The sequence below is a fragment of the Artemia sp. Qi Xiang Cuo genome, chromosome 7 (genome assembly GCF_049724085.1).
Source record: "Artemia sp. Qi Xiang Cuo chromosome 7, ASM4972408v1, whole genome shotgun sequence".
NCBI lineage: Eukaryota > Metazoa > Arthropoda > Branchiopoda > Anostraca > Artemiidae > Artemia > Artemia sp. Qi Xiang Cuo.
In genome coordinates, this window is record NC_142800.1 from 20589562 (window position 1) to 20607451 (window position 17890).

The 17890-nt window shown below is 33.9% G+C and overlaps 1 protein-coding gene across 1 annotated transcript in view; it reads right to left on the reverse strand.

The window, feature by feature from the left end:
• Positions 1-17890, reverse strand: part of LOC148950044 (nephrin-like) — a 295913-nt gene that overhangs the window by 19475 nt on the left and 258548 nt on the right. The window contains exons 16-17 of the mRNA XM_089092085.1: positions 6822-7004; positions 3633-3787 (exon numbers count right to left, since the gene is read on the reverse strand). Of these exons, the coding sequence (XP_088948211.1) occupies positions 3633-3787; positions 6822-7004 (338 nt within the window). The remainder of the gene's footprint in view (positions 1-3632; positions 3788-6821; positions 7005-17890) is intronic.

A 17890-nucleotide genomic window follows, 5' to 3' on the forward strand; every position in this document is an offset into this window, starting at 1 on the left:
TATTGCATTCTGACCCTAAGAAGGTTCACAAAAGTGTCCAAGATCTCATAGGAAAGGTATCTTCAAAGTTTTTCTTACTGGACAGTAATGGTGACCCAGTGGGTGCGGATGTCACAAATGATCATTTTGCGTCAATTTGTAAAACACCCGCCACTCTAACATGTGCCGGCCAACAGTGCAGTGAGTGTGATATCCCTGGGATTGAAATTCGTCAGACCCAACTTAAACTCGAAACTCTTGACGCGAATAAGTCAGTATACCTAGGTGATATCCCTACCAAATTGATTGTGGAATGTGCCCAGTATTTAAGTGCACCTCTAACTGCTATTTTTAGCCAATGTTTTGCAGATAGTATTTTTCCAGTGTGTTTTAAACGAGCTATTATATCTCCTATACCGAAAACAAAGACCCCAAAACTTCCCTCTGACTTAAAACCGATATCAAAAATCTCAATTTTTCTCTAAAATCTTTGAAAGTTTTATTTACAATTTCCTTTTTGACATTACTCACGATAAAATCAACCCAAATCAGTTTAGCTTTAGGCCGAATCATAGCACCACGCATTGCTTAATTTATATACTTGACACTATTTTCGAACATGTTGAGTTGAATAGTTCCTACGTTGAGGCTGTTTTTGTTGATATTAGCAAAGCCTTCAACAATTTGGATCATCAGACAGTTACAGGTAATGCAAGGGCTGTAGGTGCAAGAGATTTTGTTTCAAGTATGGTAGCTAGTTTTTGTCAGGCCGTGAGCAATGTGTAGTCCTCCCTAACGGGGATTCATCAGGTGCTTCCTTGATTTCCTGTGGAGCACCTCCAGGGACTAAATTAGGTCCTTTAGCATTTTTAATTGTTTTTAATAGTTCTTTATCAAGTTTTGTCAACTTTTTTAAATTTGCGGATGGTTTGACATTACTGAACTTTGTAAACATCTAATATTTTGGACGTTACACTCGATTCACTCATTAACAATTTAAAGAATGATCTTGACAATGTCAAACTCAATTTAAGCATACCCAAAAGCAGTTTCATGCTATTCTTCTTTTTAAAAAATATACCCCTATCAATAATTACCTTTGCATACCAAATTTAAATACTGTTAAACTGCTTGGTTTGCAGTTGGACAATGACCTTAAATGGAACTCCCACATTTCCCACTTATTTAAATCTGGTAGTTCTTCCTTAAATCTTTCTCCCTTCTCAAACGGTTCTCCATATCAATCCAAAACCTTAAAATAATTTTTTGTTCTTATATATGACCCTATCTGGAATATGCTTGCCCTTTCTAGCACCCTGGGTTGACCAAAGACCAATGTTCTAAAATTGAAAGTATTCAAAAAAGAGCAATAAAAATTATTCTGGGGACGTCCTATGCTAAATACGATGAAGGTTTGGCTAGACTTGAACTTACTACACTGGAATCACGACGTCGCATCCTTACCATGAACTTTGGTCACAAGTGCCTTAGTTCTGACTATCATCGACGTTTTCTCCCTCCCTCTAAAGAAAATCCTTTCATCGAGCTTTCATCTCGGGTTGATTAAGCTTTCATTTAAAATTACATTAAGCTTTCATTGTCCTAATCTACTTTTCAACAGGCTGACATCAGTATTATCGTCTCAGTTTATGATTTAGCAAGTTTTTCAAAATATTGTGCATTTTAGAAGTTGCCAATATACAAAATTTCGTATTAGGTATTCATGTTTTATTGAATATATTTTAATGCATATATATTAATATATGTTTACTTAATAGTATATATATAGTACCAGGATGCTGTGCTTCGCTTGGTCCTTGGCACTGGTACGTGGCTGGCTTGTAAACATAATTCTCACTATGGCTTGTCTTCTAACCATAGATTTCATAGTGGATCATTTACGATAGTGATTCGTTTTGATGCTCGTTGTTGCATGTTTTCTAACCACAGATTTCATTGTGCTTCATTTTCCTTTGTAATTCGTTGTAATGCTTGTTGCACATGTCTTTTAATCATAAATTTCGCAATTTCATTTTCGTTTGCAATTTGTTGTGATGCTCGTTGTCGCATGTTTTCAATTCTTGGGATTGAGATTCATTAAGAATGATCATTAACTCAGGCATTTTTTTTTATGCCTTTTGCTTTAGCTGTTCGGATTCATCTTGTCGCGTTGGATGGTTCAGGTGTTTGGACACAAATTTCTTCAATTGGATTTCGTATATTCAGTTATTCACACTGAATTTGATATTGATTGTCCTAGATTCCGTCCCATTGAATTATAGACATTTGATTATCCAGGTTGCTGTACTTCCAACGAGCGTCATCAGAAGAACGACGTTAACACCCAAAGCAAAACTAGAACGAAGCATCTTCTAGCTTGAATCATTCATAGTTCATAATTGGAATATTAAGCCACATTGGCGTGGAAGGGGGGATTTGATGGTGTCTCAGGTATTAATTATTGCTTTTGTTGCATTCACTATCGTTTTCCTTAAATAAAATACGCAAAACAGAATTGAGTAAAATGTTGTCATTTACTTAACCATGGTATGATAATACCTAAAAAGAGAGAATATCATCAATAAAATAATCCCTCCTTAACGCCTGGCAACAGGGAGGGGATGAATTGTATCGCAATAGTAATTATTGAAATTAGGATAAGGGTCTTACTGTTTGGCAATGACCTAGGTCACCAGAAAATTTCGAAAGACAGCGTAAGAGGAAACTACCGATCTCGATCTGAAACCAAGAACCGAGTCGCTCGGGTGATAACTCTTAATTCGTCTACACTTCAGATACCCATAGATACTTGAAGTAGAGGTCTGAGGGGCTTAGTAAATTTACCTGAGCTATGATTCCGCTGATGAGGGTTTCGCGTAATCCTATTTTGATTTTTAGCATTTGTCCATCTTCGACACAGTTTTTCCTTCTTTGTCGTCTCATTTTTATAAATTGGTTAGGTTTTTGGTGTTGTGTCTTTTTTCGTAACGATTAATAATAGAATAGCCTCTTTAGTTTTTTTTTTAATTATTATTCCCTTCCATTGTGTATGAGTCTAAAGCATTAAATGTATTCAATGTTGCATTAAATCGAAAAACGTGTTAAATGAATTTACAGTAGTTTAAAGCGTCATGATTTTAATATTTGGCATTATAATTATAAGAATATTGTTTTAATACTTTTGAATAATATTATTTTTATTAATATTGTTTAAAATTCACTAATAATTTGAAACTTCATCTTAGTAAATTTCTTAATTAAGTAAGTTTTTAAATTGATATTTCAATTAATATTACTTAGTTTTTATGATTTAAACTATTAAATGAATTAACTATGTATTCCTCATCTCACAGTATTTTCAGGTTTTAACAGATAATTAAGTTGTATATGAGTAAATTATGACTAGATTCCATACTTATTTGCTCAAATTCCAAAATATATTATTAACATCACTTCAATCCTTTGTTTTTTCATCTGACCCAGCGGAATCTAGTCTATCTTGCCCTATATTTTCCATTATTCATGAAGAAGAATCTACGGCATTGCCACGGAACTTCATTAGTAGTCAAGAGTCAGAAGTTTCTAAAGCCAAGATCCTTTCATTAAGATGATTCCTACGTAAGAAGGGATTATAACCAAGATGGGAGTCTTACCTGATAATCTTCATGGCTTCCATTATGACTATATGTTTCACTTTTCTCTGAGATTGAACTCAAAGTTTCTCCAGTAACAGTGCCGTTGTAACTGCTAGGGGCATACATTTCAATTGTACCGGATTTACTGGAACTACAGCCGTCGCTTGAGGCTGCTGGAAAAATTAATTTTGGTAAGTAATGGACCCAATTTGAAATCTTAACTGTCTGTTGAGGAAACTGCCATGGAATATTTTGAAGCTAAACCACGGCAAGAACGAATGAGGAATTGAGAGCGAGGTTTGGAGGAGTGAGTGAGAAACAGAGAGAGAAATGAGAGAAACAGAGAGAGAAAAAATAAAAAAGAGAGAAAGAGGGTTACAGGAAATAGAGAAATGTGAGTGAGATGATGGGCAATGAACGAGTGAATGAGCAAATGATGAACTAAGTGAAGGAGTTTGTGAAGGGATGACTGAGTATGGGAAAGAGAGAAACATAAAAGAGAGGATTAAAGGAAACAGAGAAATATAGTGAGCTAAATGAACACCGAGTGATGAATAAGCAATGAGCCGAATGATTTCATTCAGCTTTACATTCTACCCTATATTCGGAAGAGGGCCATATCCATAATTCTTTTTTCTTTTCTTTTTTTTTGGGGGGGGGTGTTATTTTTCGGGGGGAGAGGAGGGGGTGGTGTTAAAAAAATTCAAATAAGCATCAAAAATTCAAAAACGCATCAAAAATTTGTTTATATGCATTTTTTGTTATGTTTTTACGAGTCAGAAAAACATTTCGAAGGAAGGCTCAAACCCCCTACCCCCTGGATACGGGCTTGATTCAGACTACATGTAAATTAAGAATTAAATTCATTTTATAACACAAATCTTATTTTATCTCCTAAACATGAGAAAATTCTTTTTATTTTATCTCCTAAAGAAAAAAAAGATAATCAAATTTTATCAGTACCAAAAACAATCTCAAAATGGTATTCGACCCAGCCAAACGTTTCCTTTCCTTTAACCACGAGTCAAATTTAATAAAAAGCCACCCTTAAATCATAAAGATAGAATATCATTTATTTTATTTCTATTCTTTAGGTTTGGGTTTGAGGCCCATTTTTAAGATGTTTCATTTTGTGTCTGTTGACTCAATAATGCAAATTTGGACCGCCACGCCAGCCACAAATTACGACACAAATCTTCTTTTTTTGACAAAAGATAATAAAATAAGTCACCAAAAAAGTGATATTTCACCCGGGCATTTTTTTCAGTTTCTTTAACCATGATTCAGAATTCGAAAATTTCAACTTAAAATTATACAGAAAGAAGCTCACTTATATTATTTCCATTCTTTTTTAATATGATTTCCTTTTTTTACCAGGTTCTGAATTATTTTCCTATTTATATTTCCCATAAATTTTCGTTGCTACCTCTTAAAGTTGCCTTATAGAGGTCCGAGGCCTATTTTTTAAATGCTCCTTTTTGTGTCCGTTGACTCAAAAGCGCAAATTTGGGCCGTCAGAGCTTGTGACAGTCACAATTTACGACATAAATCTAATCTTATCTGCTAAACAAAAGAAAAATTGAAAGAAGTTTTCATTCTTAAACAACTAATTTTTTCCCACCAAGATAGTAAAATTGGGACAGCAGAAAGTTTCTAGAATGGCATGGTAATTTCATTTATATGACTTCCTTCAGGATCGGTCATTTTACAGCGCCGAGACCATATTTATAAAATACGAAAGACTTATCAACGAAGAAAACAAGAATTATGAATAAATTAAACATAATTTCTTGAAACAGGATTAAAGGAGCTAGAGAGAAAAGAAAGCCAAGAGAACATGAAAATTACAAAACTTATTGTATGAGAGACGAGGCGAAATTCCATCAGGCACAAAATTTATCTTCTCACAAAAAAAGAAACGATTGCGATAAAAATACTTGTTTGCGTCGGATTTTTACTTCAAATTTACAAAAATTGTGATCTCAAATTTAATTTTGAGACGAGTAATAGAACCGCATATCTTTCAATGAAAGTAAACTACAATTACTAACCTTTCATTTTATTTCAATATATATATATATATATATATATATATATATATATATATATATATATATATATATATATATATATATATATATATATATATATATATATATATATATATATATATATATATATATATATATATATATATATATATATATATATATATATATATATATATATATGTATATTATGTTATAAAATACTAAACTTTATTAAGAAAAATAAAATAAAATATTTCAACCTAAAAATTAGTAAAAAAAAACTAAAAAATAAAACCTTTCACGAGAAGAGAAGAAAAGGAAACCTTTTCTTGCGCAACGCAATTAATGACAATTTCATGCATACGATAACAAAACGAGCCCAATATTATTTAACGACACTAACGAATTAAAAAAAAAGAATCATTTAAATTATCCAACAAAAAAACTATTCCTTCGAAAAACTTAGTAATCACAAATAGTGAAAAATTTAGAATTATAAAAATAGAAATATAGGTTTAGGAATAGAAAATTAATAGGGTACATGTCATTTCGTCTTGAGTATGAGGAAATCAGTTTGGAATTGTCTTTATTATGATAGTTATTATTATGGGCAACTCAATAAATTGAGTCGAGGCTCAGGTAATAAACGCGCATTGGTTAGAGACCCCAAAAAATCTTATTAGTGTAGGGAAGACTAATATTTAGTTTCCCCATTTTTCACCACATATTTCGCCTTAAAATTTGCATCTCACCTTTCTATGCCAACTTTGCTCCGTTCTCTCATAGCCCCGTCTCCTTACTTCAGCTTTCCAAGCAGCTGTGAGAGAGCAAAGGTTCCGATCTGTAGTATATCGGGAATGCCCCCGCAATAATCGCTTCATCTGCCAATTCATTACATCTTCCCCCAGAGTAAGGTGGAGCCCACATTAACCTAATTCGGTTTCTATTGGTTGCTAGAATTTAAAATGCCAGGTGTGGGTAAAAAAGCCCCCCCCCCCCCCCGAGTAGCGGTACGATCCGACTTTGAGATCGAAAAATTACGCTCATATCCTGTTGAAATGGGTCACGACTCAATTTAGCATCGGTTTTCATGTTACAATCGAAAACACAGTCTTAAAAAGGTATGTGGTACGTACTGATTTGATATTAGACATAATAAAAAAAAGCATATACAAACCTTCTTCAAGCAATTTCTTTTTTCTACGAAAACAGCAAACCAATGCAATAACAAGGTTCAAAATCAGCAGTAACGATACAGCTATCGATACACCAACAATTACGATTTTTGATACATCGGCTCGATCTTTCAATATTTCCGCCATCATGCGCTCACGTTCAGTCATATTCTCATCAAATAAATCTAACAGAAGACAAAACATGCAGTGCAATCACAAAACAAGCACAAAGTGAACAAACTCAATTAGTGTATGAAACATAAAAGTGCAACGAACAAACAAAAGTTGGCCCAAAACAGAAAAGAAAACGTAATCACATATATTTTGTGCATTATGAATACTTACCATCCTAGCTATTAAAAGGTTACTTTCACTAGTATATTCAAAATATTCTGAGGAATTTTCATCAGCCCCCTCCTCCCTACCAAAAGCAATAACTAGAAATGATTCTTGGTTCTCCTTGGAGAAGGTCAATAAACCAACTGCCTTTTCCCCCTAAATTTTAAAGAATTCAAATTGTCAACAACCAACACTTCATACAAAAATCATAACAACTGAATGAATTAAAATTACTTCGAGCATTTGTGATTCTATATAAACAAATTGAAAGAGTAAAAAATTAACATATATTTAGTACAAAATTAACATATATTTTACTCGAAAAAATTATTAGAGACAACAATAAAGATTTGTATAAATAAAATAGGCACAAACTCAGAGAGGATTCTCAACCAAAGTCCCCCCAAAATTTCGAAAATTTCCAAGTTTTGTTTCATAGTAGTAGAAAGGGGTCATGAGGTCCCACGATTACACCACCCCTTCGAATCCCGATCCGGACACTTTTTTTTAAAACTCCCACGATCACCACGTGGTTTATGGTCCTAATAAGGGCATAGCCTCCCTAGGGAGAATGATTACGTAATGGGTCAATGACCTCTTCCTTCAAGGTCGATTTATTTGCTGTTTCTATGTGTAATAACTCCGGGACGAAGGTTGCACATGCGCATTGAATTCTAACGGGAACATTTTTATTGATCTAGGACTCGAGGGGGAAGTGAATTTCCGAGAACTTGATTGCATAATCGCTAGGGGAAATTATTGATTCACGAAGAGTGAATTAAGAAACATTAAGGCTTCTTTAATCTGTGATTTACATAATCGCTAGGGGAAATTATTGATTCACGATGGGGGAATTATCAAACAAACATGGCTTCATTGTTGTTTGGTTAGCCTAACCTGTGAACTTGATTTAAATAATCAGCGGGTAGTTTCATGATTCAAGAAGAGTGAATTCAGAAATATTAAGGCTTCTTTAATCTTAGGTCTTTGGGATAAACGTTCATTAGGTCAGAGAGAAAACTTAACATAATATTTTTATAAAGTGCTTCGCGATGGGGGAATTAAGAAACATTAAGGCTTCTTTAATCTTAGGTCTGAGGGATAAACGTTCTTTAGGTCAGAAAGAAAAATTAATATTCTATTTTTAAATAGGGCTTCATTGATCTATAGTGTCATGAATTATAAATGACATCACTTGTTATCTTGGAATTATGTGGGAGTCTAAAGAGATAGAAATTCTGTTTTTAAATACGGCTTCACGGAGCTTTAAGTCGGAGAGATAAATTGATATTCTAACGAGACCATAATAGTTTAGCTAGGAAAATTTATGAGATGAAGAGATTAACGTAGGAAAGGGTTTCCTAGATATTTGAAATGTGAAAGCACTGAGATGCCAAAAACAAAAGGAACACGCTGAATTACGTTTGGGGATTATTTGGGCGAAACTGTTTTAGACAGGTTATGGAATTATTTCGGCGAAACAGATAGAGACATTTTAAAAGAAGATTTTAGGAAAGGTTTTAGAAGAGAATTTGAGGGTCAAACTCTGTGGTCGTTATAATACACAAGTTCCATTTGAACAGTGTTGTGAGGTCCTCTACCCCAACCCAAAGGGTTGCGATCCCTCTACCTCAACCCCGAAGGAAGCCCCCTGTCCTCAAAGGTCCCCCAAGCTTCCAAAGGGCCACCGGTGCCCCCAAAGGCCCACCCCGACTCCCAAAGGCCCTCCCCGGGCCCCCAAAGGCCCATCGAGCTCCCAAAAGACCAACGGGGTCCCAAAGGCCCTCCACCAGTCCCCAAATGTCCCCCAGGCTCCCAAAGGTCCACCCAGACCCCCAAAGGCCCTCCCCGGGCCCCCCAAAGACCCATCGAGCTCCCAAAGGACCAACGGGGTCCCAAAGGCCCTCCACCAGTCCCCAAATGTCCCCCAGGCTCCCAAAGGCCCACCCAGACCCCCAAAGGCCCTCCCCCGGCCCCCCAAAGGCCCATCGAGCTCCCAAAAGACCAACGGGGTCCCAAAGGTCCTCCACCAGTCCCCAAATGTCCCCCCAGGCTCCCAACTGCCCTCCCTGTGCCCCAAATGCCCTCCCTGTACCCCAAAGGCCCTCCCTGTGCCCCGAAGGAAGCCCACCGGTCCTCAAAGGCCCCCCCAGCTCACAAAGGGCCACCGGAGCCCCCCAAGGCCCACCCTGACCCCCCAGGCCAACCCCGGGCCCCCCCAAGGCCCATCGAGCTCCCGAAGGACCAACGGGATCCCAAAGGCCCTCCACCGGTCCCCAAATGTCCCACGGGGTCCCAAAGGCCCTCCACCAGTCCCCAAATGTCCCCCAGGCTCCCAAAGGACCACCCCGCCCCCCCAAGGCCCGCCCCGGGCCCCCCAAAGGCCCATCGAGCTCCCAAAAGACCAACGGGGTCCCAAAGGCCCTCCACCAGTCCCCAAATGTCCCCCAGGCTCCCAAAGGCCCCCCCAGACCCCCCAAGGCCCTCCCCAGGCCCCCCAAAGGCCCATCGAGCTCCCAAAAGACCAACGGGGTCCCAAAGGTCCTCCACCAGTCCCCAAATGTCCCCCCAGGCTCCCAACTGCCCTCCCTGTGCCCCAAAGGCCCTCCCTGTGCCCCGAAGGAAGCCCACCGGTCCTCAAAGGCCCCCCAAGCTCTCAAAGGGCCACCGGAGCCCCCAAAGGCCCACCCCGACCCCAAAGGCCATCCCCGGGCCCCCCCAAGGCCCATCGCGCTCCCGAAGGCCCAACGGGCTCCCAAAGGCCCTCCACCGGTCCCCAAATGTCCCCCAAGCCCTCAACTGCCCTTCCCGGTGCCCCACAGGCCCTCCCCCGGCCCCCCCAAGAGCCCCCTCTCCATTTTTTAATACTTTTTATGGCTTTATTATATCTTTTCAGAGCAAGTTCCTTTCTTAATGTCCCTCCTAAACCCATTTTGCAACTTGAAGTACTTATCTTTTTCACTCACAACAATACTTTACAGCTTTTTGGTTACCTCAACACCAAGAAATACTTTTCAAGGACCATATCAGAGCAAGTTACTTTCTTAATGTCTCTCCTAAACCCATTTTCTAACTTAAAGTACTTATCTTTTTCACCCGAAACTATACTTTACAGATTTTTGGTTACCTCAACATCAAGAAATACTTTTCAAAGACCATTTCAGAGTAAGTTACTTTCTTAATGTCTCTCCTAAACCCATTTTCCAGCTTGAAGTACTTATCTTTTTCACTCACAACAATACTTTACAGCTTTTTGGATACCTCAACACAAAGAAATACTTTTCAAAGACCATTTCAGAGCAAGTTACTTTCTTAATGTCACTCCTAAACCCATTTTCCATCTTGAAGTACTTGTCTTTTTAACTCACAACGTTACTTTACAGCTTTTAGGATTCCTCAACATCAAGAAATACTTTTCAAAGACCATTTCAGAGCAAGTTACTTTCTTAATGTCACTCCTAAACCCAGTTCCAGCTTGAGGTATCTTTTTCACCACAACTAGACCTTACAGCTTTTTGGATACCTCAACACCAAGAAATACTTTTCAAAGACCATTTCAGAGCAAGTTACTTTCTTAATGTCAATCCTAAACCCATTTTCCGACTTGAAGTACTTATTTTTTTCATCCACAACTAGACCATACAGCTTTTTGGATACCTCAACATCAAGAAATTCTTTTCAAAGACCATTTCAGAGCAAGTTACTTTCTTAATGTCACTCCTAAACCCAGTTCCAGCTTGAAGTACTTATCTTTTTCACCACAACTAGACCATACAGCTTTTTGAATACCTCAACACCAAGAAATACTTTTCAAAGACCATTTCAGAGCAAGGTACTTTCTTAATGTCTCTCCTAAACCCATTTTCCAACTTGAAGTACTTATCTTTTTCACCAAAACTAGACCATACAGCTTTTTGGATACCTCAACACCAAGAAATACTTTTCAAAGACCATTTCAGAGCAAGTTACTTTCTTAATGTCCCTCCTAAACCCATTTTCCGACTTGAAGTACTTATTTTTCATCCACAACTGTACTTTACAGCATTTTGGCTACCTCAACACTAAGAAATACTTTTCAAAGACCATTTCAGAGCAAGTTACTTTCTTAATGTCCCTTCTAACCCCATTTTGCAACTTGAAGTACTTATCTTTTTCACCCACTTTCGCAATGAAAAAGAAATTAGTTTTTAATCAATTCTATTTTTCCAAATAATATAAAAATTTTCCACTTCGGTTCAGATTTTTCTCAAAGGGATGAAAAAATTTAAAATAATGTTCCAAATTTTCTCAACGAAGTGAAGAAAAGTTTATGATCTCTTCTAAATTTTACCAAAGAACACGCTCCAATTCTAATTTCTCCAGAGAAAACAAAAATCTTCCACTTCAGTTCGTTATGTCACAAAGACATAAATAAATTTAAAGTTCAATTCTAATTTTTCGGTGGAAGATAGAAAAAGTAACACCATACTTGTGAATATTTTCACGGAAGATGAAAAGTTCTTGTTCAATTTTAAATTTTCCCAACGAAGTGAAGAAAAGTTCAAGTTCTCTTCTGAACTTTACCAAAGAACACACTTCAATGCTAATTTCTTCAGAGAAAACAAAAATCTTTCACTTGAGTTCCTTATTTCACAAAGACATAAAGAAATTTAAAGTTCAATTCTAATTTTTCGAAGGAAGATGGAAAAAGTAATACCATACTTGTGAATATTTTCACGGATAATAAAAAGTTCTAGTTCAATTTTTAATTTTCACAAAAAAGTGAAGAAAAATTCAAGTTCTCTACTGAATTTTACCAAAGAACACAATACAATTCTAATTTTTCCAGAGAAAATAAAAATCTTCCACTTAAGTTCTTTATTTCACAATGACATAAAGAAATTTAAAGTTCAATTCAAAATTTTGCGGTGGAAGATAGAAAAAGTAATACCATACTTGTGAATATTTTCCCGGAAGGTAAAAAGTTCTAGTTCAATTTACAATTTCCTCAACGAAGTGAAGAAAAGTTCAAGTTCTCTACTGAATTTTACCAAAGAACACAATACAATTCTAATTTTTCCAGAGAAAATAAAAATCTTCCACTTAAGTTCTTTATTTCACAATGACATAAATAAAGTTAAAGTTCATTTCTAAATTTTTCGGTGGAAGATAAGAAAAAGTAATACCATTCTTGTGAATATTTTAATGGAAGATGAAAAGTTCTAGTTCAATTTAAAATTTTCTTAAATTCAGTTCCGACTTTTCACATAGAGATGAAAAAAATTTAAAGTTCTGTTCCAAATTTTTCTTAGAAGATAGAAAAGATCAAGTTCTCTTCTGAATTTTACCAAAGAACACACTTCAATTCTAATTTCTCCAGAGAAAATAAAAATCTTCCACTTCAGTTCTTTATTTCACAAAGACATAAAGAAATTTAAAGTTCAATTCTAAATTTTTCAGGTGGAAGATAGAAAAAGTAATACAATACTTGTGAATATTTTCATGGAAGATAAAAAGTTCTAGTTCAATTTACAACGTCCTCAACGAAGTGAAGAAAAGTTCAAGTTCTCTTCTGAATTTTAGTAAAGAACACAATTCAATTCTAATTTCACCAGAGAAAATAAAAATCTTCCACTTAAGTTCTTTATTTCACAATGACATAAAGAAAGTTAAAGTTCATTTCTAAATTTTTCGGTGGAAGATAGGAAAAAGTAATACCATTCTTGTGAATATTTTAATGGAAGATGAAAAGTTCTAGTTCAATTTAAAATTTTCTTAAATTCAGTTCCGACTTTTCACATAGAGATGAAAAAAATTTAAAGTTCTGTTCCAAATTTTTCTTGGAAGATAGAAAAGATCAAGTTCTCTTCTGAATTTTACCAAAGAACACAATACAAATCTAATTTTTCCAGAGAAAATAAAAATCTTTCACTTAAGTTCTTTATTTCACAATAACATAAAGAAATCTAAGGTTCAATTCTAAATTTTGCGGTGGAAGATAGAAAAATTAATAACATACTTGTGAATATTTTCCAGGAAGGTAAAAAGTTCTAGTTCAATTTACAACTTCCTCAACGAACTGAAGAAAAGTTCAAGTTCTCTACTGAATTTTACCAAAGAACACAATACAATTCTAATTTTTCCAGAGAAAATAAAAATCTTCCACTTAAGTTCTTTATTTCACAATGACATAAAGAAAGTTAAAGTTCATTTCTAAATTTTTCGGTGGAAGATAAGGAAAAGTAATACCATTCCTGTGAATATTTTAATGGAAGATGAAAAGTTCTAGTTCAATTTAAAATTTTCTTAAATTCAGTTCCGACTTTTCACATAGAGATGAAAAAAATTTAAAGTTCTGTTCCAAATTTTTCATAGAAGATAGAAAAGTTCAAGTTCTCTTCTGAATTTTACCAAAGAACACACTTCAATTCTAATTTCTCCAGAGAAAATAAAAATCTTCCACTTCAGTTCTTTATTTCACAAAGACATAAAGAAATTTAAAGTTCAATTCTAAATTTTTCAGGTGGAAGATAGAAAAAGTAATACCATACTTGTGAATATTTTCACGGAAGATAAAAAGTTCTAGTTCAATTTACAACTTCCTCAACGAAGTGAAGAAAAGTTCAAGTTCTCTTCTGAATTTTACTAAAGAACACAATTCAATTCTAAATTCACCAGAGAAAATAAAAATCTTCCACTTAAGTTCTTTATTTCACAATGACATAAAGAAAGTTAAAGTTCATTTCTAAATTTTTCGGTGGAAGATAGGAAAAAGTAATACCATTCTTGTGAATATTTTAATGGAAGATGAAAAGTTCTAGTTCAATTTAAAATTTTCTTAAATTCAGTTCCGACTTTTCACATAGAGATGAAAAAAATTTAAATTTCTGTTCCAAATTTTTCTTAGAAGATAGAAAAGATCGAGTTCTCTTCTGAATTTTACCAAAGAACACACTTCAATTCTAATTTCTCCAGAGAAAATAAAAATCTTCCACTTCAGTTCTTTATTTCACAAAGACATAAAGAAATTTAGAGTTCAATTCGAAATTTTTCGATGGAAGATAGAAAAAGTAATGCCATGCTTGTGAATATTTTCCCGGAAGATAAAAAGTTCTAGTTCAATTTAAAATTTTTTCAACGAAGTCAAGGAAAGTTCAAGTTCTCTTCTGAATTTTCTCAATGAACAAACTTCAATTCTAATTTCACCAGAGAAAATAAAAATCTTCCACTTCAGTTCCTTATTTCACAAAGACATAAAGAAATTTAAAGTTCAATTCTAAATTTTTCGGTGGAAGATAGAAAAAGTAATGCCATACTTGTGAATATTTTCACGGAAGATAAAAAGTTCTAGTTCAATTTTAAATTTTCTCAACGAAGTCAAGGGAAGTTCAAGTTCTCTTCTGAGCTTTACCAAAGAACACACTTCAATTCTAATTTCTCCAGTGAAAAAAAAAATCTTCCTCTTCAGTTCTTTATTTCAGAAAGACATAAAGAAATTTAAAGTTCAATTCTAATTTTTCGGTGGGAGATAGAAAAATTAATACCATACCTGTGATTATTTTCACGGAAGATAAAAAGTTCTAGTTCAATTTTAAATTTTCCCGGAAGATAAGTTAGGTTAGGTTAAGTTAGGCTAGGTTAGATTAAGTTAGATTAGGTTAAGCTAGGTTAGGTTAGGTTAGATTAAGTTAGGTTAGGCTAGGTTAGCCTACGTACGCGCGCGTACGTAGGCTAACCTAGCCTAACCTAACTTAATCTAACCTAACCTAGCCTAACTTAACCTAATCTAACTTAATCTAACCTAACCTAACTTAACCTAACCTAACTTAATCCAACCTTACCTAACCTATATGCGCGCGTACGTAGGCTAACCTGACCTAATCTAACTTAACCTAACCTAACAATATTTTTTCTGATTGTGTGTGTTTTCGCAAGAAAATAGCTTGTTTTTAGTAAACTTATCCATAGCGAGTTGAAACTCTGCATAAATATCTTCATTTAAGCCTAATTGTGTAGGTACTAAAGGAAAATTGAACATTTTTTCTGATTTTGTGTGTTTTCGCACGAAAATAGCTTGTTTTTAGCAAACTTAGCCATAGCTAGTTGAAACTCTGCATAAATATCTTCAATTTTAGTCTAATTGCGTAGGTGCTAAAGGAACATTGAACATTTTTTCTGAGTTTGTGTGTTTTCGCAAAGATAATAGCAAGTTGAACTAGAACTTTTTATCTTCTGGGAAAATTTAAAATTGAACTAGAACTTTTTATCTGCCGTGAAAATAATCACAAGTATGGTATTAATTTTTCTATCTCCCACCGAAAAATTAGAATTGAACTTTAAATTTCTTTATGTCTTTCTGAAATAAAGAACTGAAGTGGAAGATTTTTGTTTTCTCTGGAGAAATTAGAATTGGAGTGTGTTCTTTGGTAAAGTTCAGAAGAGAACTTGAACTTTTCTTGACTTCGTTGAGAAAATTTAAAATTGAACTAGAAATTTTTATCTTCCGTGAAAATATTCACAAGTATGGCATTACTTTTTCTATCTTCCACCGAAAAATTTAGAATTGAACTTTAAATTTCTTTATGTCTTTGTGAAATAAAGAACTGAAGTGGAAGATTTTTATTTTCTCTGGAGAAATTAGAATTGAAGTTTGTTCATTGAGAAAATTCAGAAGAGAGCTTGAACTGTCCTTCACTTCGTTGAAAAAATTTTAAATTGAACTAGAACTTTTTATCTTCCTTGAAAATATTCACAAGTATGGTATTACTTTTTCTATCTTTCATCTGAAAATTTAGAATTGAACTTTAAATGTCTTTATGTCTTTTGTGAAATAAAGAATTTAAGTGGAAGATTTTTATTTTCTCTGGAGAAATTAGAATTGAAGTTTGTTCTTTGGTAAAATTCAGAAGAGAACTCGATCTTTTCTATCTTCTAAGAAAAATTTGGAACAGAACTTTAAATTTTTTTCATCTCTATGTGAAAAGTCGGAACTGAATTTAAGAAAATTTTAAATTGAACTAGAACTTTTCATCTTCCATTAAAATATTCACAAGAATGGTATTACTTTTTCCTATCTTCCACCGAAAAATTTAGAAATGAACTTTAAATTTCTTTATGTCTTTGTGAAATAAAGAACTTAAGTTGAAGATTTTTATTTTCTCTGGTGAAATTAGAATTGAATTGTGTTCTTTACTAAAATTCAGAAGAGAACTTGAACCTTTCTTCACTTCGTTGAGGAAGCTGCAAATTGAACTAGAACTTTTTATTTTCCATGAAAATATTCACAGGTATGGTATTGCTTTTTCAATCTCTCACTGAAAAATTAGAATTGAACTTTGAATTTCTTTATGTCTTTGTGAAATAGAGAATTGAAGTGGAAGATTTTTATTTTCTCTGGAGAAATTAGAATTGAAGTTTGTTCTTTAGTAAAATTCAGAAGAGAACTTGAACTTTTCTATCTTCTAAGAAAAATTTGGAACAGAACTTTAAATTTTTTTCATCTCTATGTGAAAAGTCGGAACTGAATTTAAGAAAATTTTAAATTGAACTAGAACTTTTCATCTTCCATTAAAATATTCACAAGAATGGTATTACTTTTTCTTATCTTCCACCGAAAAATTTAGAAATGAACTTTAGCTTTCTTTATGTCATTGTGAAATAAAGAACTTAAGTGGAAGATTTTTATTTTCTCTGGAAAAATTAGAATTGTATTGTGTTCTTTGGTAAAATTCAGTAGAGAACTTGAACTTTTCTTCAGTTCATTGAGGAAATTGTAAATTGAACTAGAACTTTTTATCTTCCGTGAAAATATTCACAAGTATTGTATTACTTTTTCTAACTTCCACCGCAAAATTTAGAATTGAACTTTAAATTTATTTATGTCATTGTGAAATAAATAACTTAAGTGGAAGATTTTTATTTTCTCTGGAAAAATTAGATATGTATTATGTTCTTTGGTAAAATTCAGAAAAGAACTCGATCTTTTCTATCTTCTAAGAAAAATTTGGAACAGAACTTTAAATTTTTTTCATCTCTATATGAAAAGTCGGAACTGAATTTAAGAAAATTTTAAATTGAACTAGAACTTTTCATCTTCCATTAAAATATTCACAAGAATGGTATTACTTTTTCCTATCTTCCACCGAAAAATTTAGAAATGAACTTTAACTTTCTTTATGTCATTGTGAAATAAAGAACTTAAGTGGAAGATTTTTATTTTCTCTGGTGAAATTAGAATTGAATTGTTTTCCTTACTAAAATTCAGAAGAGAACTTGAACTTTTCTTCACTTCTTTGAGGAATTTGTAAATTGAACTAGAAATTTTTATCGTCCGTGAAAATATTCAAAAGTATGGTCTTACTTTTTCTATCTTTCACTGGAAAATTTAGAATTGAACTTTAAATTTCTTTATGTCATTCTGAAATAAAGAACTTAATTGGAAGATTTTTATTTTCCCTGGAGAAATTAGAATTGAAGCTTGTTCTTTGGTAAAATTCAGAAGAGAACTTGATCTTTTCTATCTTCTAAGAAAAATTTGGAACAGAACTTTAAATTTTTTTCATCTCTATGTGAAAAGTCGGAACTGAATTTAAGAAAATTTTAAATTGAACTAGAACTTTTCATCTTCCATTAAAATATTCACAAGAATGGTATTACTTTTTCTTATCTTCCACCGAAAAATTTAGAATTGAACTTTAACTTTCTTTATGTCATTGTGAAATAAAGAACTTAAGTGGAAGATTTTAATTTTCTC